This window comes from Bombina bombina, chromosome 2, assembly GCF_027579735.1.
Source record: "Bombina bombina isolate aBomBom1 chromosome 2, aBomBom1.pri, whole genome shotgun sequence".
NCBI classification, from domain to species: Eukaryota; Metazoa; Chordata; class Amphibia; order Anura; family Bombinatoridae; genus Bombina; species Bombina bombina.
Window position 1 is genome coordinate 230,132,261 of NC_069500.1, and position 26,576 is coordinate 230,158,836.

At 40.1% G+C, this 26,576-nt stretch overlaps 1 protein-coding gene across 1 annotated transcript in view; it reads left to right on the forward strand.

Moving 5' to 3' along the window:
* ADGRV1 (adhesion G protein-coupled receptor V1) overlaps positions 1-26,576 on the forward strand; it is a 1,190,013-nt gene that overhangs the window by 539,226 nt on the left and 624,211 nt on the right. The window contains 6 exon segments of the mRNA XM_053699719.1: positions 32-196; positions 1,106-1,223; positions 12,388-12,511; positions 12,725-12,863; positions 13,449-13,634; positions 19,833-20,065. Coding sequence (XP_053555694.1) covers positions 32-196; positions 1,106-1,223; positions 12,388-12,511; positions 12,725-12,863; positions 13,449-13,634; positions 19,833-20,065 — 965 coding nt within the window.

A 26,576-nucleotide genomic window follows, 5' to 3' on the forward strand; every position in this document is an offset into this window, starting at 1 on the left:
TTATTTTTTTTTTTCTTCCTTTGCCCTGAAGGTAACAGTTAGTGAACCTCAGTCAATGGATGACCCAAGTGCAATGGTTACCTTTACAGTAGTTCGAAGCCAGGGTGGGCATGGTGCTGTTAAAATTATCTGGATTCTAGAGGAAGCAGCTCAGTATGATATCACACCACTAAACGGCACTCTCATTTTTAACGAGGTATGGGTTTTCTTTTAAAAATATGAAATCATTATAAAAACGTATCTGTCACCCATGATATCTTTAAGCAATCAATAACCAAAATGTGATAAATATGCACAAACCATAACTAGTAATCATCATAAAATCTAAACATATAATATAAACACAGTATAGTGTTGCATTCTGTGTAATTGATATAATGTACAAATTGATAACTGTTAAACTTACAAAACAGCTAACTATCTACTTAGTCCAAGGAATGTAGCTTCACCTTACTTTATTCATCCTGGACTCAGCATATTAGTATTCACCCAAAGACTGGGTATAATAACCTAATGTAATAGATCAGGCACATCTGTGAACAAAGTATTTTATAGCCAATCACAGACTTGTAATTCTTCCTCAGTTCGGTACATCTATATCACATGTCCTCATTTGGTTGCCTCCATCTACTTAGACAGACAAAATCACTAATTAGTATAGAAAGCAGGAGGGAGAGGTGCTCAACTGGGTACAGTCATAGCTATGGCACCTTGTTTTACCCTTAAAGAGGTTTAAAATAATATGGAAAACACAGCAGAGCATATTGATTTTTTTATTTTTTTGCAGTGTACTTCCATTTGTGAAAATGTTTCTGAGAAATGTTTCATAATAACTGTTCTTGTACATCTGGCCTAGGGACCATATGCCGGTAAATGTGCATTTGAGGCTAGCACCTACTCCAAGTCCTGGCAGTGATGTCTTTGATGTGCTTTTCAAATTCACTTATATGACCCCTTAATGTAATGTATAGCAATATGATGTAATCCTTTTTGTCAGAGTATTTACTGAATTAAGGGGATCCTGTTTTTGGTTTGCACCTAAATAGTCAAATAATTCCTTTAGTTTATCTAAAATATTCCTAATATTGTTGTTTCGACTTTGCAGAGTGACTCAAGAAAGTCATTTACTTTACAAGCAATTCAAGATGGTTTGCTTGAAGGTGAGGAAAGATACACTATTCAATTGGTTTCGGCAGATTACTCTGTGATATCTCCAGTAGATGGTAAGTAGATGGTTATTTACACTTATGTTGCAAAAAAGCTCCCAACTGTTTGAATTAAAAGTTAATTTTATTGGTTGAGTAAGACAAGTCAAGAGTTAATTTTATTTTGCAGAACACATAAAATACATTAAAATAAACTATTACATACATATATAAGTTTTTTAATAAAAAAACCCCTATAATTTAAATATTAATAAAAGTTGGAATATGGTACATAGGAAGTTGTTTGATTGGAAAGGGCTCCAATGTATGTATGTGTGTGTGTGTGTGTGTGTATATATATATATATATATATATATATATATATATATATATATATATATATATATATATATATATATATATATATATATGTGTGTGTGTGTGTGTATATATGTGCGTATGTATACATGTCTATGGATGTGTATACATATGTTTATAGTTAGTTTGTAAATATAAATGTGCACATAGATATATACATAAATAGACATACAGGTGAAACTCGAAAAATTAGAATATCGTGCAAAAGTTAATTTATTTCACTAATGCAACTTAAAAGTTGAAACTAATATATGAAATAGACTCATTACATGCAAAGCAAGATAGTTCAATTTGTGATGATTATGGCTTAAAGCTCATGAAAACCCCAAATCGACAATCTCAGAAAATTAGAATATTACATGCAATCAATAAAACAAGGATTGTACATACCTGTAGAACAATATCGGACCTCTGAAAAGTATAAGCATGCATACTGTATGTACCTTTTTTTTGCATGTACCTTTTGCAGCAATTACTGCCTCAATGCGGCATGGAAGCTATCAGCCTGTGGCACTGCTGAGGTGTTATGGAAGACCAGGATGCTTCAATAGCGGCCTTCAGCTCTTTTGCATTGTTCGGTCTCATGTCTCTAAACTTTCTCTTGGCAATGCCCCATAGATTCTCTATGGGGTTCAGGTCAGGCAAGTTTGCTGGCCAAACAAGCACAGTAATCCCACAGTCATTGAACCAGGTTTTTGTGCTTTTGGCAGTGTGGGGAGGTGCCAAGTCCTGCTGGAAAATGAAGTAAGCATCCCCATAGAGCTTGTCTGTGGAAGGAAGCATGAAGTGCTCCAAAATCTCCTGATAGATTGCTGCGTTGACCCGGGACTTAATGAAGCACAGTGGACCAACACCAGTAGATGACATGGCTCCCCAAATCAACACAGACTGTAGAAACTTCACACTGGACTTAAAGCATCTTGCAGTGTGTGCCTCTCCTTTCTTCCTCCATACTTTGGGTCCTTGGTTTCCAAATGAGATGCAAAATTTGCTCTCATCAGAAAAGAGGACTTTGGACAACTGAGCAACAGACCAGGTCTGTTTTTCTTTAGCCCAGGTAAGACGCTTATGACGTTTGTTGTTCAGAAGTGGCTTGGCAAGAGGAATACGACATTTGAAGCCCATGTCCAGGATCCGTCTATGTGTGGTGGCTCTTGTGAAAGTCCCCAACACTTTTGAATGGCCTTTTCCTGACAATCCTCTCCAGGCTGCGGTCATCCCTGCTGCGTGTGCACCTTTTTCTTCCACATTTTTCCCTTCCACATAACTTTCTATTAATGTGCTTTGATACAGCACTTTGGGAACATCCAACTTCTTTTGCAATTACCTTTTGAGGCTTTCCCTCCTTATGGAGGGTGTCAATGATGGTTTTCTGCACAACTGTCAGGTCAGCAGTCTTTCCCATGATTGTGATTCCTACTGAACCAGGCTAAGAGACCATTTAAAGGCTCAGGAGCCCTTTGCATGTGTTATGGCTTAATTAGCTGATTAGAGTGGGACACTTTGAGCCTAGAATTTTGCACCTTTTCACAATATTCAAATTTTCTGAGATTGTGGATTTGGGGTTTTCATGAGCTGTAAGCCATAATCATCACAATTATGACAAATCACGGCTTGAACGATCTTGCTTTGCATGTAATGAGTCTATCTCATATATTAGTTTCACCTTTTAAGTTGCATTAGTGAAATAAATGAACTTTTGCACGATATTCTAATTTTTCGAGTTTCACCCGTAGATATAATTTTAAGATTGGATATCAGAGCGCCAAACAACGTAGGCAGGGTCTATGGGCAGATAGTCAAATACCAAAGGTAACAATAGGTTGAAATAATATGATTTAATACATAAGATAAAAAAGTTGGTACATTTAAAATTATACAACAATTAGTCATGGATCCATGTTACACTTTAAAATATATATTGAAACACTAGGAACAATTTAAAAATGCTTGTAGAACAATAAATAACAACAAAAAAAATCTAACAAATAATGTCTATCGCATAAACTTAAATTCTAATATGTGAATGCTAGGAGCGCTTATGCACACTCTATTTATAAAAACAATGGGTTACAATGCACAGGTGGATAGATTCCAGGTTGCTTGAAACCAGTGGGTGTGAAATGTAAGTGGCTCCGAATTGGGGTTTTGCCTATGTGTTTATCCAAAATTGTGTAAATCCTAACAGGTGGACAAAAAATGTTACAGGAATGTCTAGAACCTGAATTCAAAATATAAGACCTGAGGTTGTGCCTATATGTTTATCCAAAAAGGGTGTAAATCCTAACAAGTGAAAAAATGTGAGAAAAATATTGCAGGGGTGTGTGAACCTTATTTTCAAAATAAACAATGAATTAAAAATAAAACGATATACAAGTGAATTTTGGACAAATCAACTAATGCAAACATAAAGCATAAATAGAACCCAAAAAAAAAAACAGCACAACTTTAACATGTGTTCAAATGTGTTTCTGCTTGCAAACTGTGATGTGAACAAATATCTATTATAACACTGAATAGTGGCAAAATTTTGTGATTGGATTGAAATTGAACACAGGCTCTAAATTGAGACCCTAAAATACAAATCTAAAGGGCTCAGAGTTGCTGAGCTAGATATAAGGGACTTGCTCAAAGAGCCTCAAGATGTTAATTAAAAGAGACCATATAACAACATTGGGTTAAAAAACAGATGATATAACATAAAATGCTTAAAAGTCCAAATAAATATTCAAATTGGATAATAAGAATCTTGCTATAGTCTATCTCAATATGGATCCCAACTGCTGATTATGTAGAAATCTTCTTGGGCGGTAGTTAACAAATAATTCCAACTTGCAATGTTGTCCCTTACCTGCCAAAAAAGGAAAGGCAAACAATAGTGCAGATGGCTTCTTAATGTGATCACAATTAAAATACTCCTTACCAGTCAACCGGTTTCGGTCTCCACTGACCTCCACTCAGAAACACATTTGAACACACGTTAAAGTTGTGCTGTTTTTCTCTTGTTAAGTGTATCCAGTCCACGGATCATCCATTACTTATGGAATATATTCTCCTTCCCAACAGGAAGTTGCAAGAGTCCACCCACAGCAAAGCTGCTATATAGCTCCTCCCCTAACTGCCATATTCAGTCATTCTCTTGCAAGCCTCAACATAGATAGGAGGTCGTGAGAGTCTGTGGTGCTTTATACTTAGTTTATTCTTCAATCAAAAGTTTGTTATTTTTAAATGGCACAGGAGTGTGCTGTTTATCTCAGGCAGTATTTGGAAGAAGAATCTGCCTGCGTTTTTCTATGATCTTAGCAGACGTAACTAAGATCCATTTGCTGTTCTCACACATTCTGAGGAGTGAGGTACTTCAGAGGGGGAATGGCGTGCAGGTTTTCCTGCAGATAAGGTATGTGCAGTAAAATATTTTCTAGGAATGGAATTGACTAAGAAAATACTGCTGATACCGAAGTAATGTAAGTAAAGCCTTAAATGCAGCGATAGCGACTGTTATCAGGCTTATTAATAGAGATACATACTCTTATAAAAATGTGTTTTAAAACGTTTGCTGGCATGTTTAATCGTTTTTTAACGTACATTGGTGATAACACTGTAATGTTGGTATAGCCTTAAATGCAGTAAAAGCGACTGGTATCAGGCTTATTAATAGAGATACATACTCTTGTGAAAGTGTGTTTTAAAATGTTTGCTGGCATGTTTAATCGTTTTTTAACATATGTTTGGTGATAAAACTTATTGGGGCCTAAGTTTTTTCCACATGGCTTGCTTAAATTTTGCATAGAAACAGTTAACTGAAGCTTCCCACTGTTGTAATATGAGTGGGAGGGGTCTAATTTAGCGCTTTTTTTTGCGCAGTTAAAATTACAAAATGAATCATCCAGATTCCCTCAGCAGTCCCATGAATACTACAGGACATTTCTAAAGGGCTAAAAAGACTTCCAAAATCGTTTATAGGGAAGGTAATCCACAGCTCTGCTGTGGCAGTTTTGTTGTGTCTGTTTTTAAAAACGTCTATGTCGTTTTTTTGATCTGTTTTTTGCATTAAGGGGTTAATCATCCATTTGCAAGTGGGTGCAATGCTCTGTTACCTTATTACATGTACTGTAAACATTTCGTTTGTTTTACTGCCTTTTTTCACTGTTTTTCAAATTTTGACAAAATTTGTTTCTCTTAAAGGCACAGTAACGTTTTATATATTTGCTTGTTAACTTGATTTAAAGTGTTTTCCAAGCTTACTAGTCTCATTATTAGTCTGTTCTAACATGTCTGACATAGAGGAAGCTCTGTGTTCATTCTGTTTTAAAGCCATGGTGGAACCCCATCTTAGAATGTGTACCAGATGTACTGATTTCATGTTAAACAATAAAGATCATTTTTTGTCTTTAAAAAACATTATCACCAGAGGATTCTGTCGTGGGGGTAGTTATGCCGACTAACTCTCCCCACGTGTCAGACCTTTTGACTCCCGCTTTAGGGACTCACGCTCAAATGGCGCCAAGTACATCAAGGGCACCCATAGCGTTTATTTTACCAGGGGATTCTGTCGAGGGGAAAGTTATGCCGACTAACTCTCCCCACGTGTCAGACCCTTCGACTCCCGCTTCAGGGACTCACGCTCAAATGGCGCCAAGTACATCAAGGGCGCCCATAGCGTTTATTTTACAAGACATGGCAAAGGTGGTAAATAATACTCTGGCAGCAGTATTAGTCAGACTACCTGAAATTAAAGGAAAGCAGATAGCTCTGGGGGTAGATACAGAGCATACAGATGCTTTAAGAACCATGTATGATACTACCTCACAATATGCTTAGTCTGTGGGTGATTTTTTTGACTCAGGGAAGATGATTTAACCTGATTCTGTTATTTCTACATTTAAAATTTATGCTTGAGAACCTCCACTTGCTCAGGGAGGCTTTGGCTGCTCTGAATGAATGTGTACAATCGCAGGGCCAGAGAAATTGTGTAGACTGGATAAATAATATGCAGTGCCGGTGTGTACTGATGTTTTTCCAATACCTAAAGAGGTTTACTAAAAAATTTTTAATAAGGAATGGGATAGACCAGGTGTGCCGTTCTCTTCCCCTCCTATTTTTTAGAAGAATGTTTTCTAATAGTTACCGCCACACGGGACTTCTGGCAGACAGTTCCTAAGGTGGAGAGAAGAGTTTCTACTCTAGCTAAGCGTACCACTACCTCTGGCGAGGACAGTTGTGCTTTTTAGATCCAATGGAAAAAAAATGTTTATTCAGCAGGGTTTTATCCTGCAGCTCCTTGCATACATTGCTTCTGTCACTGCTACTGCGGCGTTCTGGGTTGAGTCTCTTGATATATTTGACAAGCTTATGCTAGCCAATTCCTTTGTTTTCTGATGCCTTTGTTCATTTGACTAGACTAACGGCTAAGAATTCTGTTTTTTACTATACTGGCGCGCAGAGCGCTATGGCTTATATCATGGTCAGCTGTCGTGACCTTAATAAATAAGCTACTTAACTTCCCTTCAAGGGGCAGACCCTATTCGGGCCTGGTTTGAAGGAGATTATTGCTTATATCACTGGAGGAAAAGGTCATGGGGCAGGTGTGGCATCCACTTCCTCTAAGGCAAAACAAGAGGGAATTTTTGCTCAGTCCAAGGCGGTCTGGAGACAATCGGACCTGGAACAAGGATAAGCAGCCCAAGGAGCCTGCTGCTGCCTCTAAGGCAGCATGAAGGAACGGACCCCTATCCGGTAACGGATCCTATAGGGGGCAGACTTTCATTCTTCGCCCAGGCGTGGGCAAGAGATGCCCAGGATCCCTGGGCATTGGAAATTATGTCCCAGAGATATCTTCTGGATTTCAAAGATTCCCCCCCCCCAAAAAAGGGGAGATTTCGCCTTTCACAATTATCTGCAAACCAGATAAAGAAGGAGGCATTCGTACATTGTGTACGAGATCCATCCAGTTCCAAGAGAGGAACAGGGACAGAGTTTTTACTCAAATCTGTTTGTGATTCCCAAGGAGAGGGAACCTTCAGACCTATTTTGGATCTAAAGATCTTAAACAAATTCCTCAGAATTCCATCGTTTAAGATGGAAACTATTTGTACCATCTTAACTATGATCCAGGAGAGTCAATAGAGGACTACAATGGATTTGAAGGATGCTTATCCTCACATTGTGATGCATAAAGATCACCATCGTTTTTCAGGTTTGCCTTTCTAGACAGGCATTACCAGTTTGTAGCTCTTTCCTTTGGGATATCTACAGCCCCAAGAATCTTTATGGAGGTTCTGGGGTCGCTTTGGCGGTCCTTAGGCCGCGGGGCATAGAAGTGGCCCCTTATTTAGACGACATCCTGATACAGGCGTCAAACATCCAAATTGCCAAGTCTCATACGGACGTAGTACTGGCATTTCTGAGATCACATGGGTGGAAAGTGAACAAGGAAAGAGTTCTCTATCCCCAATCTCAAGGGTTTCCCTCCTAGGGACTCTGATAGATTCTGTAGAAATGAAAATTTACCTGACGGAGTCCAGGTTGTCAAAGTTTCTAAATTTCTGCCGTGTTTTTCATCCCATTCGCGCCCTTCGGTGGCTCAGTACATGAATGAAATCGGCTTAATGGTAGCGGCAAGGGACATAGTACCGTTTGCACGTCTACATTTCAGACCACTGCAACTATGCATGCTCAGTCAGAGGAACGGGGATTACACAGATTTGTCCCCCTGTTAAACCTGGACCAAGAGACCAGAGATTCTCTTCTCTGGTGACTATGTCGGGTCCATTTGTCCAAGGGTATGACCTTCCGCAGGTCAGATGGGACAATTGTTACAATAGATGCCAGCCTTTTAGGTTGGGATGCAGTCTGGAACCCCCTGAAGGCTCAGGGATAGTGGACTTAGGAGGAGACCCTCCTTCTAATAAATATTCTGTAACTGGGAGTGATATTCCATGCTCTTCAGACTTGGCCTCAGTTAGCAACTCTGAGGTACATCATACTCAGTCGGACAATATACACGACTGTGGCTTACATCAGCCATCAAGGGGGAACAGAAGTTCCCTAGCGATGTTAGAAGTCTTACAATAATTCACTGGACAGAGACTCACTCTTGTCTATCAGCTATCCATATCCCAGGTGTTGAGAACTGGGAGGTGGATTTTCTAAGTCGTCAGACTTTTCTTCCGGGGGAGTGGGATTTCCTCCGGAGGTCAAGACCAAGCAGGAGAGGGCTTTGGTGTTTTTGACAGCGCCTGCGTAGCCACGCAGGACCTGGTATGCAGATCTGGTGGACATGTCATCCTTCCATCACGGTCTCTGCTTCTGAGACAGGTCCCTCTACCTCAGGGTCCTTTCAACCATCTAAATAGAATCAATCTGAGATGGACTGCCTGGAGACTGAACGCTTGATGTTATCAAAGCATGGCTTCTCCGAGTCAGTCATTGATACCTTAATACAGACATGAAAGCCTGTCTCTAGGAAAATTGAACATAGATATGGTGTAAATATCTGATTGTTATGAATCCAAGGGTTACTCATGGAGTAAAGTCTGGATTCCCAGGATATATCTTTTCTCCAAGATGTTTTTGAGAAAAGGGTTGTCAGCTAATTCCTTAAAAGGGACAGATTTTTACTCTGTCTATTTTTTTGCACAAGCATCTGGCAGGTATTCTAGACGTTCAGGCATTTGGTCAGGCTTTGGTTAGATCCAAGCCTGTGTTTAAAACTGTTGCTCCGCCATGGAGCTTAAACCTGGTTCTTAAGGTTCTTCAAGAAGTTCCGTTTGAACCTTTTTTGTTCCATAGATTTCAATCTTTATCTTGGAAAGTTCCTTTTGGGTAGCTATTTCCTCGACTCGTAGAGTCTCCGAGTTATCTGTGTTACAATGTGATTCTCCTTATCTGATCCTTCGTACGGATAAGGTAGTCCTGAGTACCAACCTGGGTTTTTTCCTAAGGTGGTATCTAACAAGAACATCACTCAAGAGATAGTTGTTCCATGCTTGTATCCTAATCCTTCCTCAAAGAAGGAACGTCTATTACACAATATTGGACGTGGTTTGTGCTTTAAAGTTTTACTTACAAGCTACTACAGTTTTCATCAAACGTTCACCTTGTTTGTTGTCTATTCTGGACAGAGGAGAGGTCAAAAGACTTCAGCAGCCTCTCTGTCTTTTTGGTTAAAAAGCATAATTCATTTAGCTTATGAGACTGCTGGACAGCAGCCTCCTGAAGGGATTACAGCTCATTCTACTAGAGCTGTGGTTTTCACTTGGGCCTTTTTTAAATGTGGCTTCTGTTGAACAGATTTACAAGACGGAGTCTTGGTCTGCGCTTCATACTTTTTCAAATTTAACAAATTTGATACCTTGCTTCTTCGGAGGCTATTTTTGGGAGAAAGGTTTTTTTTACAGGCAGTGGTAACTTCCGTTTAAGTACCTGCCTTGTCCCTCCCATCATCCGTGTACTTTAGCTTTGGTATTGGTATTCCATAAGTAATGGATGATCCGTGGACTGGATACACTTAACAAGAGAAAACATAATTTATGCTTACCTGATAAATTTATTTCTCTTGTAGTGTATCCAGTCCACGGCCCGCCCTGTCACTTTAAGGCAGGTAATTTTTTCATTTGAACTACAGTCACCACTGCACCCTATGGTTTTTTCCTTTCTCTGCATGTTTTCGGTCGAATGACTGAATATGGCAGTTAGGGGAGGGGCTATATAGCAGCTTTGCTCTGGGTGGACTCTTGCAACTTCCTGTTGGGAAGGAGAATATATTCCATAAGTAATGGATGATCCGTGGACTGGATACACTACAAGAGAAATAAATTTATCAGGTAAGCATAAATTATGGTTTTTTTTTTTGTTGTTTGTTTTTTGGTTCTATTTATGCTTTATGTTTGCATTAGTTGATTTGTCCAAAATTCACTTCTATATAGTTTTATTTTGAATTCATTGTTTATTTTGAAAATAAGGTTCACACACCCCTGCAATATTTTTCTCACATTTTTTCACTTGTTAGGATTTACACCCTTTTTGGATAAACATATAGGCACAACCTCAGGTCTTATATTTTGAATTCAGGTTCTAGACATTCCTGTAACATTTTTTGTCCACCTATTAGGATTTACACAATTTTGGATAAACACATAGGCAAAACCCCAATTCGGAGCCACTTACATTTCACACCCACTGGTTTCAAGCAACCTGGAATCTATCCACCTGTGCATTGTAACCCATTGTTTTTATAAATAGAGTGTGCATAAGCGCTCCTAGCATTCACTGTGTTGGTTATGCAAAACTGGGGAATGGGTAATATAAGGGATTATCTATCTTTTAAAACAACAAAAATTCTGGTGTTGACTGTCCCTTTAACTACCATATGGTCAAGCGGCTCCCACAACAGCTCAATAGGGTTGAGATCTGGTGACTGTGCTGGCCACTCCATTAAACAAAGAATACCATCTGACTGCTTCTTTTCTTGCATAGTTTGGAACTGTGCTTTGGGTCTGTTGTAGAAGGAAATTGCTCCAATCAAGCACCGTCCACAGAGTATGGCATGGTGTTGCGAAATGGAGTGATAGCCTTCGTTCTTCAAGGTCCCTTTTACCCTGTATAAATCTCCTACTTTACAACCACCAAAGCAACCCCAGACCAACACATTGCTTCCACCATGCTTGACAGATGGCATCGAGCACTCCTCCAGCATATTTTCATTTGGTCTGCATCTCACAAATGTTTTTCTTTGTGATCAAAACACCTCAAACACCTTTTTCCAATCTTCCTCTGTCCAGTGCCTGTGTTCTTTCGCTCATCTTAATCTTTTATTTTTTATGGCCAGTCTGAGATATGGCTTTTTGTTTGTAACTCTTCCTAGAAGGCCAGCATCCCGGAGTCGACTCTTCACTGTTGGCGTTAAGACTGGTGTTTTGCGGATACTATTTAATTAAGCTGTCATTTAAGGACCTGTGAGGTGTCTGTTTCTCAAACTAGACACTCTGTGTGGTGCAGAAATATATACTAGTATTGAGTTCCCAGCAGACTACTATAAATAGTGGCTTCTGTTAGTTTCTTGCTATTGTGATCACAAACAGTTTTTAGTACTTGTAAAAAAGGCCAGGTGTAATCATTTGTGTGCTGTTGGCAAAATGCTGTTACCCAACATTTGTTATACTACCTCTAAGAACACATATCTAGGCTTTTTTTAAAGGGACATAAAAACATGGTAAGATTAAAAGCTGAGAGTGAACATTTTTGGAATTAACAGTGTATTTGTTGCAATTGTTTTTTTTATTTTTTATAGCCAAACATGCCTTATTTGGAGGGGCCAATCCAGACTTGATACTGGAGTGGACAAACTTTCTGACTTTCTGCTGTGGAAAATTTGGGATAGATTAGTAGGAGGGATATGGTTGTAAAGTGTGTAGTGTGCAAATCTCAGAAGTGGAAAAGCCACAATTTTCAGAATTAAATTACAGGAAAGGGGACAGAATAAATAATGAAATGTTCTTTTATTTGGTCTGATTAAATATTTTGTATAACCATCTCAAAGTGTTTATTATCTCTTTAAAACTACAATGCTTGTAAAAATAAAATATGTTTAAAATGAATAATTATAATAAATAAAATATAGTAATTAAAATTTTAAATATTAGAAATATGTTTAAAATAAATGTTATGTATTTAAAAAATACTCTTATACATGATTTTAAATTTGCAATGACAAGCCTTTTCGTAATGCTTAAATCATCTGTACCGAGCTTTAGCCTACAATATTGAATATTGTATTGAGAAAGGGCTTTTGATTGGCTGGTCACATGATAAAACTCTGACTAGAGTTTGCCGCTCATAATCTATTACTGATGTTATATTTCAGGTACTGCTACTGTTGTTATATCAGGAGATGTCGGGGCCTCTGGTATCATTGGAATAGCTCCTTCAACTCATCATATACTCATTGGCGAACCTTGTAGAGACTATAATGGAACAGCCCACATTAGGTACTGATCTTCCAAAGATGGTTTGAGCTTGTGATTGATCTCACAATACAGCATATTTAAGATAAGAATTATGAGTGCAAAAATAGAAGCACTATTAATTGTGCTCAAGCAATACTAATGCCCAATATTTGTAATAATGTTTGCGCTCCTCTTGTAATCTAGGCAATCGTGTTTGTATATAAATATGGCTAATGGAGATTTTCTTTCCCCCAGTCTTGTTCGTGGCCCTGGTATTTTTGGTGAGGTTACTGTATATTGGAACATAACTCCAGCACATTTAGGTGAATTTGTTGAGTTGTCCGGAAAAGTGACAATGAGAGACAGACAATCTGCTGCTGTGGTTGTCATACAAGTAAGAAATCTAATGTATTAAACAGTGATGCTAAGTTATGATGGTTGAGTATATACAATGTTATATTATCTGTCTGTTCTTCATTACATATTTTGTGTGTTTTTTGTAGAGGTTATAGGGTATCAACATAAATGATTTGTACCGTAACTGTCTGTAGCCGTGAGGTTCGATAGTCATCTGTTCCAGGACCAACATGACAATCTGTAGTATTTTTCATAATCATAACATATCACATCAGTATGTTGTTATTTAGATTTTAGTTAAAACTAATCTTAATAAAGTTGAGAACATTCACTAAGGTCTGCTAGTCAGTGACAAGTTCACCTTACCTTGCAGGGATTGTGACTGACCTTTTACTTTGTTTGATTTTAATATATTGATAAACACCTACTTAAGCCAACTTTGACATCCTTATCTTGTAAGTGGCATTTAACTTATATGAGAAGCCAGAAATTTTAGTAATAGTTTAAGAAACTGAAAGGAGTAATAAATCTTTAATCGTATTTGGTTGCAATAATTACTTTACTAATTTTTAGGTGTTAATATTTTTGCTATTTATATGTATTTAAATTTATTTTAAATTAGGCAACAAATGATGATGTTCCTGAGCAACGGAGCTATTATCAGTTTCAACTCAGTAAAATCGATGGAGGAGGCATTATTGATGAGTATAATAGAGTGGCAAATATTACAATGGCTTCTAGTGACCTTCCGTATGGACGTTTTGAGTTTTCTCGAATGCTGGTACAGATATCAGAAGAAGAACAATGGGTAATATGGATGTATTGTAACTCTGTTTTAATACAACAATTAATATAATCAGAAATATATACTGTATGTATATGTATGTGTATATATATATATATATATATATTCTTAGATCACTTCCTGTACACCTGAGTTGAGCATATGAACCCACTTTGGAAAGACTAGAATCTCCTCTTTCAAATGACGTGTAGACATCTGGGGGTCGATCCGATAAAAATCGTCGCCCGCAAAAGTCGGCAATGCCAATATTTGCGCGGGTTTGGTATCCTATATACGGCGTAACCTAGAAGTTACGCGCGTATATTTCTGCCGTCGCCCGTAGTTTTTTGGGCCATAGGCAGGTATACCAAACCCGCGCAGTTTGGTATCCAATATACAGCGTAAGGACTTACGTGGCGAAAATGGAGAAATCTTACTCCATTTTCACCTCGCCACAAAAAGCAGCCGTAAGAAGCCTTACGCTGACTATTGGAGCCCCGTAACTCCCTAAACTGGCTGCTAAAATAAACCTAACACCTAACGCATGCGCAATGTCTATCTCCCTGTCAACCGCGATCTGCTAAATAAAACCTAACACCTAACGCATGCGCAATGTCTATCTCCCTGTCAACCGCGATCCCCCGCCGCAATCCCTAATAAAGTATTTAACCCCTAAACCGCCGCCATCTACATAAACTAACCCCCTACTGTGAGCCCCTAAAACCGCCACCATCTAACTGATCTATCCCCTAATGTGAACCCCTTACACCGCCGCCATCTATATTAAAATTATTAACCCCTAATTTAATCTACCTACCCCGCCGCCAGCTATATTATCTATATTAACCCTAAGTATATTATAGTTAATATAGTTATTATATTATATATATTAACTATATTAACCCTAATTATATTAGGGTTAATCTAGTTAATATAGTTACTATAGTATTTATATAAACTATATTAACTCTATCTAACCCTAACACCTCTATCTAAATTCTTATTAAATAAATCTAATTCATATTATAAACTAAAATATTCCTATTTAAATCTAAATACTTACCTATAAAATAAACTCTAAGATAGCTACAATGTAATTAATAATTACATTATAGCTATGTTAGGGTTTATATTTATTTTACAGGTAAATTGTTAATTATTTTAACTAGGTATAATAGCTATTAAATAGTTATTAACTATTTAATAGCTACCTAGTTAAAATAATTACCCAATTACCTGTAAAATAAATCCTAACCTAAGTTACAAATACACCTACACTATCAATAAATTAAATAAACTACAAATATCTATCTAAAAATACAATTAAATAAACTAAACTAAATTACAAAAACAAACAAACACTAAATTACAAAAAATAAAAAAAAGATTACAAGATTTTTAAGCTAATTACACCTATTCTAAGCCCCCTAATAAAATAATAAAGCCCCCCAAAATAAAAAAAATTCCCTACCCTATTCTAAATTAAAAAAAGTTCAAAGCTCTTTTACCTTACCAGCCCTTAAAGGGCCTTTTGTGGGGGCATGCCCCAAAGAAAACTGCTCTTTTGCCTGCAAAAAAACACACAATACCACCCCCCAACATTACAACCCACCACCCACATACCCCTAATCTAACCCAAACCCCCCTTAAATAAACCTAACACTACCCCCCTGAAGATCTCCCTACCTTGTATTCACCCAGCCGGGCCGAACTCCTCATCCGATCCGGGCGATGTCTTCCAACAAGCGGCAGTGAAGTCTTCTTCCATCCGGGCGATGTCTTGAAGCAAGCGGCAGAGAGTCTTCTTCCATCGGCGATGTCTTCAAGCAAATCGGCATCTTCAATCTTCTTTCTTCGCTCCTCCGCCGCAGAGCATCCATCCGGCACAACGACTTCCCGACGAATGAGGTTCCTTTAAATGACGTCATCCAAGATGGCGTCCGTCGAATTCCGATTGGCTGATAGGATTTTTTATTTTTTGTAATTTAGTGTTTGTTTTTTTTTGTAATTTAGTTTAGTTTATTTAATTGTATTTTTAGATAGATATTTGTAGTTTCTTTAATTTATTGATAGTGTAGGTGTACAGGGAGTGCAGAATTATTAGGCAAATTAGTATTTTGACCACATCATCCTCTTTATGCATGTTGTCTTACTCCAAGCTGTATAGGCTCGAAAGCCTACTACCAATTAAGCATATTAGGTGATGTGCATCTCTGTAATGAGAAGGGGTGTGGTCTAATGACATCAACACCCTATATCAGGTGTGCATAATTATTAGGCAACTTCCTTTCCTTTGGCAAAATGGGTCAAAAGAAGGACTTGACAGGCTCAGAAAAGTCAAAAATAGTGAGATATCTTGCAGAGGGATGCAGCACTCTTAAAATTGCAAAGCTTCTGAAGCGTGATCATCGAACAATCAAGCGTTTCATTCAAAATAGTCAACAGGGTCGCAAGAAGCGTGTGGAAAAACCAAGGCGCAAAATAAATGCCCATGAACTGAAAAAAGTCAAGCGTGCAGCTGCCAAGATGCCACTTCCACCAGTTTGGCCATATTTCAGAGCTGCAACATCACTGGAGTGCCCAAAAGCACAAGGTGTGCAATACTCATGGCCAAGGTAAGAAAGGCTGAAAGACGACCACCACTGAACAAGACACACAAGCTTAAACGACAAGACTGGGCCAAGAAATATCTCAAGACTGATTTTTCTAAGGTTTTATGGACTGATGAAATGAGAGTGAGTCTTGATGGGCCAGATGGATGGGCCCGTGGCTGGATTGGTAAAGGGCAGAGAGCTCCAGTCCGACTCGCCAGCAAGGTGGAGGTGGAGTACTGGTTTGGGCTGGTATCATCAAAGATGAGCTTGTGGGGCCTTTTCGGGTTGAGGATGGAGTCAAGCTCAACTCCCAGTCCTACTGCCAGTTTCTGGAAGACACCTTCTTCAAGCAGTGGTACAGGAAGAAGTCTGCATCCTTCAAGAAAAACATGATTTTCATGCAGGACAATGCTCCATCACACGCGTCCAAGTACTCCACAGCGTGGCTGGCAAGAAAGGGTAGAAAAGAAGAAAATCTAATGACATGGCCTCCTTGTTCACCTGATCTGAACCCCATTGAGAACCTGTGGTCCATCATCAAATGTGAGATTTACAAGGAGGGAAAACAGTACACCTCTCTGAACAGTGTCTGGGAGGCTGTGGTTGCTGCTGCACGCAATGTTGATGGTGAACAGATCAAAACACTGACAGAATCCATGGATGGCAGGCTTTTGAGTGTCCTTGCAAAGAAAGGTGGCTATATTGGTCACTGATTTGTTTTTGTTTTGTTTTTGAATGTCAGAAATGTATATTTGTGAATGTTGAAATGTTATATTGGTTTCACTGGTAAAAATAAATAATTGAAATGGGTATATATTTGTTTTTTGTTAAGTTGCCTAATAATTATGCACAGTAATAGTCACCTGCACACACAGATATCCCCCTAAAATAGCTATAACTAAAAACAAACTAAAAACTACTTCCAAAACTATTCAGCTTTGATATTAATGAGTTTTATGGGTTCATTGAGAACATGGTTGTTGTTCAATAATAAAATTAATCCTCAAAAATACAACTTGCCTAATAATTCTGCACTCCCTGTATTTGTAACTTAGGTTAGGATTTATTTTACAGGTAATTGGGTAATTATTTTAACTAGGTAGCTATTAAATAGTTAATAACTATTTAATAGCTATTATGCCTAGTTAAAATAATTAAAAATTTACCTGTAAAATAAATATAAACCCTAACATAGCTATAATGTAATTATTAATTATATTGTAGCTATCTTAGGGTTTATTTTATAGGTAAGTATTTAGATTTAAATAGGAATATTTTAATTAATAATATTAATATTAGATTTATTTTAATAAGAGTTTAGTTAGGGATGTTAGAGTTAGATAGGGTTATTATACTTTATATATATATAATATAATAACGATATTAACTATATTAACCCTAATATAATTAGGGTTAATATAGTTAATATATATAATATAATAACTATATTAACTATATTAACCCTAATATAATTAGGGTTAATATAGTTAATATAGCTGGCGGCGGTGTAGGGGGATTAGATTAGGGGTTAATACATTTATTATAGGTGGCCGCGGTGTAGGGGGATGTAGATTGTAGGCAAAAGAGCAGTTTACTTTGTGACAAAGCCCCGCCAAAAGCCCTTTTAAGGGCTGGCAAAAGAGCTGAATTCTTTGGGGCATGCCCCGCAAAAAGCCCTTTTAAGGGCTGGCAAAAGAGCTGTTACTTTGGGGCAATGCCACGCAAAAAGCCCTTTTCAGGGCTATTTGTAGGGTTAGACTTAGGTTTAGTGGTAGGGATAGTTTAGTATTTCAGGGGTTAAATAATTTAATATAGCTGGCGGCGGTATAGGGGGATTAGATTAGGGGTTAATAATTTTACAATAGATAGCGGCGGGGTAGGGGCTCACTTTAGGGGGTAGGTAAGGTAGATGGCGGCGGTGTTAGGGGCTCACTTTAGGGGGGTTATAGATTTAATATAGCTGGCGGCGGTTTAGGGGTTAATAACTTTATTAGATAGCGGCGCTCCGGGAGCGGCGGTTTAGGGGTTAATACATATTTTATTGTTAGGATAGTGAGGGGGGATAGCGGATAGAGGGTTAGACGTGTCAGGCTATGTTAGGAAGGCGTGTTAGACTTGTCGGGCTATGTTAGGGAGGCGTGTTAGACAGTGCGGGTGATTTAGACTTTAGTCAGGTTTTGTAGGCGCCGGCAGTTTCTAACGTGCCGTAAGTCACTGGCGACGCCAGAAATTTGTACTTGCGCAGATTTCTGGACATCGCTGGTTTATCAGACTTACGGCACTTTAGCATCTGACGGCGCAGTATATGGGATAGCTCAAGTTGCGAGCTGAAACTGCGGGCGACGCGGGTTCCCTTGCTTGCACCGCAAACTACGATCTATATCGGATCGCGCCCCAGGCTTATGGCAATTAAAGGACCACTAAATACAGTACAAATTCATAAACAACAGATGCATAATAAAACAACCATGCAAAAGCACATATTTGGAATTTCAAATGAGTAAAAGTGTGTTTTTTTTCTGACAGATTCCAAAGTTAGTTCCATTTTTTTGTACCCCGGCATAATGTGACAGCCATCAGCCAATCACAAAATGCATATATGTATATTCTATGAATTTTTGCACATGCACAGTAGATTCTGTTGCCTCAGAAAGTGTGCATATAAAAATATTGTGCACATTTTGATAATGGGAATAAATCAGAAAGTTGTTTAAAATTGCATGATCTGAGTCATGAAAGTTTAACAGGACATAAGACTCCTAAATTTTCTTTTGTGATTCAGACAGCAGTTTCCAATTTACTTCTATTATCAAATTTGCATTGTTCTTATGGCATTCTATCTTGAGATACCTAGGTAGCTGTCTAGAGCACTACATGGCATGAAACAATGCTGCCATCCACGTCTCTTGCATATGTGTAGAATTCTTGCAAAACTGCTGCAATATAGTGCCCCAGACATGTGCATGCTACTGACCATAAATCCCTGCTTTTCAACAAAAGATACCCAAAATAACAAAGAAAATGTTATAATAGAAGTAACTAGATCGTTGATTAAAATTGCATGCTCTGGGGCCTATTTATGAAAGGCCTGTCGGACATGATCCGACATTGTGGATCATGTCCAACAGACCTCGCTGAATGCGGAGAGCAATATGCTCTCTGCATTCAGCATTGCACCAGCAGCTCATGTGAACTGCTGGTGCAACTCCACCCCCCACGGCCGCTAGCAGGGGGTGTGTCAATCAACCCGATCGTATTCGATCGGGTTGAATTGCAGCGATGTCTGTCGCCTCCTCAAAGCAGGCGGACAGGTTATGGAGCAGCTCCATAACTTGTGTTTCTGGTGAGTCTGAAGGCTCGCCAGAAACACGGGCCCTCAAGCCCCATACGGAGCTTGATAAATGGGCCCCTCTATCTGAATCATGAAAGAAAAATTTTAAGAGTCATATGAATTCATATGAAAACTTGTGTGGCGATATGGCTGATAAAAAATGGAACTAGATACTAAGTTCAGAGAATTCAAATTAAATGGTAAAGGAATCTACTGTTTCTGTTGGTGCTCTACAAATAACTAATAATAATAATAATAATAATAATATGTATAACTTTCTAAACTTTTTATTAACAGGCCAACATTACTATCATACGTTCTGGGGGCAAATTTGGAGAGATTATGCTCAAGTATCACACACTAAGTGGGTTAGCTGCAAGTGAAATGGATTTTACAAGCACTTCAGGAAATCTTATGTTTGCCCCAAATGAAACCATAAAACCGATTTCAATAGAAATAAAAAACGATGACAATCCCGAAGGTCCAGAAGATTTCTTTCTTCTGATTACTGAAGTAGAACTTCGAGGGAGGTACTCAGCTAAATCACAATCTCAAACTGAATAATTAAAAGTGCTGTTGTAAAAAAAAAGTAATTAATGTAATTTTCCTGTTTTGTTAAAACTGATATGTGGGAGAGTCTTAAGGATTTCTATAGTAGTTTCATAGGTTTCACTATATTTTCCTGTTATAATCTCATTGGTTTTGTAGTTGAGTACAATGGCACAACCATAATTAATACAAAATTAATTAGATGTATCATATTATTTATGCTTTGTCCATATTGTTTGCACTTCTATAAAGTTCTATGAAAATCTATGCAAAAACTCATTTAAAAAACAGATACACCTTTTCTTTCCTATGGCATGTAGAGTCCACGATTCCGTTCCAATTACTTGTGGGAATTCAACTTCTGGCCAGCAGGAGGAGGCAAAGAGCACCCCAGCAGAGCTGTTAAGTGTCACTTCCCTTACCCATAATCCCCAGTCACTCTCTTTGCCTCTGTCAAGGGAAGATGTGCGAAGATGGTGTCTGAAGAATTTAATCCTTTTTTTTTTTTTGAAAAGCTTTATTGGGATTTCAAATATAGTAAACAAGTACAACATTAGTACGGCCAAAGCGTACAATTACAATGACATAACAGAAATAACTGACACTTAGAGAAGCACAGAATGTAGTTGAAATGATCGTAAAAACATACTTCACTTAAATCTGAAGTGAGTGTAGAGGGGGGGGAAGGGGGGGGGGAAAGGGGCTCATCCATGGGAAAGGGGGGGGGGGGGGGAAAGGGAGCAAGACCTGGAGAAAAAAAAAAAAAAGGGGGGATATGGGCTTACTAAGGACGTAATCAAAGCGGAGTAAGTGTGGGAAGTGCACCAAGACTACTGAGGGAGGATATATTGTCTTAAGTCTCAAAGCTAGGCAGCCATGTTGTATCAAACCTATTCTTCCATTCAGCCCAAATTAGTTCAAATAAGTCTACTCTACCTTTGGAGTAATATATAGTCTTTTCCATGGTGTAGGTATAGGCCATGGTTTGGGTAATGTCAGACCAAGATGGGGGGTTAGTTCTCTTCCAAGCCCTAGCAATATTAAGCTTAACAGCTGAAAGGAGGTAAATACATAATGACGCGTAATGCCTGGGGAGCTTGCTAGTACCTATATGAAGTAGGGCGGCTTCTGGGGTTCTGGGGAGAGATATACCCATGTTCGAGAGCTGTGAAAAGCACTTGCTCCAGGTAGGACCCAGCTTGGGGCAAGACCACCAGGTGTGCGTCATGTCTCCTACCATGCCACAGCCCCTCCAACAAATGGGGGAAGCCTCAGGGAAAATTGCAGCTAATCTAGCAGGCACAAAATACCATTGTGTGAGCAATTTGATATAGTTCTCGTGCATAGTGACACAGTGAAGAGTTTTATTAGTGAGAAGAAGTGTACAGTGCCATTCTTTGGCAGAGGAAGTGAACTCGAGTTTCTGTTCCCATTTAGTGATGTGCAATGCCTTGTCTGTGGGGGCTGCTCCTTCCATAATAGAGTAATGGAAAGATAGCGGCTTTCCCAACCTCAGACCCTGTTGCCACTTGGCTTCCCAGATGGTTAATGGTCGAGAGAGGGATGGTTTGAAACCCCAACTGGACAGAAAGCTGAGGACCCGTACATATTCAAAATGCATATAGGGCGGAGGAGGCGACAGACCACCTATTTGGTCAAAGGAAACAAAAGAATCACACTTGTGTGAGGGCCAAAGGTCTGCTACTCTCAGGATGCCAAGTTTCAGCCATACCGATGGGTGCGAGTCGGGGAGGCCAGATAGGAGGCCAGTGAATGAAGTGATGGGAGATGGATGGGGAGCCACATGGGGATAATGTCGCAGTTGCTCCCACATAGCAAGGCATTCCTGAATTATCTGATTCTCTATCCCTAAGGGTCTTCGACAGTGTGGGGGGGGGGGGTCCAGATTAAATCCCTCAGGGGGAGGTCAAAAGGTAGGGAGGCCTGTTCTATCGACCTCCATCTACTATCAGAGTCCTTTACGCCCCATTGGGTAATGTGCGTAAGCATAGCAGCTTCAAAGTATCTGGATACAGATGGGGATGCCACCCCTCCATGCATCCTGGGGTACTGCAGAAGTTTATGAGCTACTCGCGGAGGTTTATTCTGCCAAATGTATTTGGTACATGCGCCTTGAAACTGAGTGAGAAGGGATCTAGGTACCCTTATCGGAAGGCATCGCATGACATAGGTTAGTTTTGGGAGATAACTCATTTTGAGGGCCGTTACCCGGCCTAGCCAGGAAATACATTGGTAATTCCACTGCTTAGTCAACGCAAGCAATTCTGTTAAAAGGGGCTTATAATTATCTGCTATTAGATTGGGGATGGAGTTAGACAGCTTTACTCCCAAATGGGAGACATATGCATTGTTAATGACAAAATTGTATTTGTCTCGTAGGTAGTTGGTGACATGGTCTGGGAATCCTTGGGTGTAGAGTTCTGATTTGGATTGGTTCAGTCTATAGAAAGATAGGCCGCTAAAGGCATCTAATAAGGATAATACCTTAGGGAACTCTCTTAAAGGGTTTGCAGAGAATATGGTAGTATCATCTGCGAACAGAGCCACTTTGTGGACTGTGCCATGGAGGATAACTCCAGATATTTCTCTATCGGCTCTGATGGCAGCTGCTAGGGGTTCTATGGCTAGCGCGAATAGAATGGGCGAGAGGGGACAACCCTGCCGGGTGCCATTTGAGATAGGGAAGGGAGAGGAATGGAACCCCAGACCCCTAACGGAGGCTGTGGGGTCCGAGTATAGGGCCCGCACCGCTTGAATGATGTGAATCGGAAACCGGAAGGTCGCCAGTACTTCCCAAAGAAATTCCCATCGAACCCGATCAAACGCTTTCTCAGCGTCATGCGAAAGCACAGCGGTTTGTTAAGTCTTTTGGCTTCGAGAAGGATGTTAAGGAGTCGCCTCGTATTATCGGGTCCCTCTCTTCCCGGTACGAACCCCACCTGGTCAGGATTAATAAGCGTAGGGAGTAGTTTCGCGAATCTATTGGCCAGGATTTTCGCATATATTTTAGTATCGGTATTAATCAGAGAGATGGGCCTGTAACTAGTACAGAGGGTTGGGTCCTTATTGGGCTTAAGAATTGTGATGATGGAGGCCTTGAGGAACTCCCCTCGAAATTCACCCTCCTCCATAGCCAAGTTGTAAAATCTGGTCAGGATGGGAACAATCTCCTGTAGGTAAGTTTTATAGAAGATTGCAGTAAAACCTTCAGGTCCGGGGGCCTTGAGGGATTTCAGGTTCTTGATAACGAATTTAACCTCTTGAGGCGTAATAAGGCTATCTATGCTGTCAATGTTGGCCTCATCTAAGACAGGCAATTTTAAGGAGCGTAGGAAAGGTCCTATAGCCTCTGATGGAGTTGGCTGGGCTGTGGCATCTTTTTGGATATTATATAGAGTTGAGTAGTATTCACTGAACTGCTGGCCTATTTGTGATGGGAGTTTAAAGGATTGAGAGCCTAGGCTAATCTCGTGAATACGAGAGATACTGGTACGGTGTCTTAATTTGTTAGCTAAGAGTGTATCTGCTTTGTTACCCTTAGAGTAAAATAGCTGTTTCAGCTTAAGTAGGTTATTCTGGGTCTTAATGTATTCTAGGTGACATATGTGTCTCCTCAAACTTCTAATCTCCTCCTCGATGTTAGTGTTAGTTGTAGTACGTCTTTGTGATTCAAGTCCTCTAAGTTTATGGTGAGCCTGGGATAAGGGGAGGCCTGCCTGTTTCCTCAAGTGGGCCTGTTTTCGAATAAAGAGACCTCTAGTGGTGGCCTTAAAGGCCCCCCACTTTATATCTTCCCGAATCCCAGGGGTGTCATTGGTTTGTAGGGTAAACTTTATTTCTTTCCTAAGTTCCTCCCTGAAGGGAATATCGGACAGGAGAGTGTGGGGGAGCTTCCAATTGGGCCTTGGTCTGGTAGTGTTTTGTGATTCCAGGTCCATTAGAACCATGTCGTGATCTGACCATGGGCATGCCCGGATATTCGTGGAGAGTATCAGGTCGAGGGAGTCTGGGTGACAAAACAAATAATCGAGTCTGGAGTGTGTAGAGTGGGGTATAGAGTAGTGAGTAAAGTCTCTGTCCAAAGGATGGAGAGATCTCCAGACATCAAAAAAGTTGAATTGAGACATAAGTTCCCGAAATCTACGGCTTGTTGTCTCAGGACTAAAGGAACTCTTTTTGGGTGACTTTGTCTTTCTATCAAGGCCATCCTCCCACACCATGTTCAGGTCACCTGCCAGGATCACCCTGCCCTGCTTAACCTGCTCTACTTTACGTAATATTTTCTTTAGGTATCTGGGCTGGAGTGTGTTTGGCAAATATAAGGATACTAAAGTGTAGGTGACATGGTCTAGGTTGCAAACCAAAATAAAGTACCTCGCTTGAGGATCTTTAATCTCTTGAAGAGACTCGAAAGCTACTCTTTTGTTAATCAAAATAGCTACGCCTCTAGCCTTCTTAGAGTAAGAGGCAGTCTTTACAGTAGGGTAGTCACGAAGTGATGGGCCCGGGGAAGAGTCTCCTATTAGGTGTGTTTCCTGAAGGAAGGCCACATCGGCCCTATGAGAGTGTAACGTTCTAGATAGTAGGCTCCGTTTACCAAAGGTGTTAAGGCCTCTTACATTCAAAGTTAGGAATCTGAGGGGTGCCATTTACAAGCTACAGTCACGCAGGGGTAAAGGGTAAGGTAAGGTCAGTAGGGAGAGTGAGGGTTGTAGAAGGGAATCAAGGAGGGGGATTGGTGGAAATAGTCCACCTAAGTGGGACCCAAACGCGGGATCCAAAATCTGGGGGGGGGAGCTAAACCGAACCAGCAGGATAGGGCTAATAAACCCATAGCCCCGCTCTCTACAGAAATACAGGATGGCTAGCAAACCAATCGGCCACTGTATCAACCGTGAAAAGCTTTCGGGTAGTTACAGGCTGACTTCAACTATAAGAGTCTGATCAGGGGCCAGCCACCCTGCACTTCTTTTTAACCTATAATCACAAACGTTTGCTTACAAATAAAGAACATTAATAAAAACCAGTTAACTCAGAAATAAGCATAACAGTAAATTATTTTGCATATAGATAAAGTATATCAGCAAGAAGTAGTCATCACCTATGTAGCTATAACAGTAAGAAATCAGGTAGGTGAGGCTTGAGGCCTCGGAGTATGGTCAGGGGGATTAGGTTTTTGGCGTTTAGACCTCTGCTCTTTGACAGTCCATGCAGGGGCCGAGACACGTAGCTTAGAATTGGCAACCGTCTGAGTGTCCACTGCGGCCTGTAGGCCCCAGGTAGTCAGGAGGGTACTGCCCACAGAAGGGGAAGAGATAACATGAGTCTGGTTGTCTTTTGTCACAATTAGTTTAGTGGGAAATCCCCATCTATATTTAATGTTAGCATTCCTAAGTTGTGCAGTGATAGGGGCATATAATCTGCATTGTTGCAGCGTGTATGAGGAGAGGTCCGGGAGAAGCTGAACATCCTTAAAGTTATCAGGCAGAGTAGGTTTATTGTAAGACGCCTGCATCAGGCGGTCCTTGAATTTGAAGTTGTGAAAGCAGACCACCACATCTCTAGGTTGGTCAGATGACATTGATCTCGGCCTGAGGGCCCTGTGTGCTCGTTCCATGACGTGTTTTGTCGCCCTCCAGGGGGCCAAGTAGAGCCGTGAAGAGTGATGTGAGAAATTCTGGTAGATCGCCTGGTAGCACTGACTCAGGTATGCCTCTAAATCGTACATTATTTCTTCTGGCCCTATCCTCCACGTCGGCCAGTTTTAACTCGAGCTGAGAGATCTGTTCAGCCAGATTTTCGGCGTATGCTAGGATGTTAGAGTTATCTGTAGCCAGGTCATCATGCTGCCTCTCCAGGGTGTCTATTCTGTCACCCATCTCGCCTATGTCTTTCCTGAGTTCTGCTGAGCTCCTCTGGATCTCGGCTGTAATGGATTTGGTTTGAGCTGCAAGCATTTTCTGTAATGTGCTCTCTGTGATGTAATGGTTTAAGTGGGCTCCGGACTGAGAACTCGATTGGGAGTCCTCATCTTGTGACTCCGGATCACTTGCTTCTTTCCGTAAGGGAAGAGGATCCCTTAGGGGTTGAGAGAAATGGTCAAGCACCGTTTTTTTAATTGCTGCAGGGGTTCTAGGGTTCCGTCTGGATGCATGTGGCATGATGAAAATCAAGGATGCTCCGGCAGACTTGTAGTATAAACCTCCCTGACCACTCCGGGGCTTGGGAAAAAAAAAACTGTTAGAGCAATAGGTCTGGCGACCAAATATCACAACATATAAGGTTGATCAGTACATAAGAAAAAACACTGCAAAAAATAGAGAGAGCGGGGTCAGGTATAACCCACCAATGGTGTCAACACTTAGAACATTATGGCTTATTAATGAGCCAGTGGCTCAGAGGGAGCTGGCTGCAGAAGCCTCACCAAAAAATGGGGGGGGGGATCCCCAGGGACCCCCATGCACCTCAGGA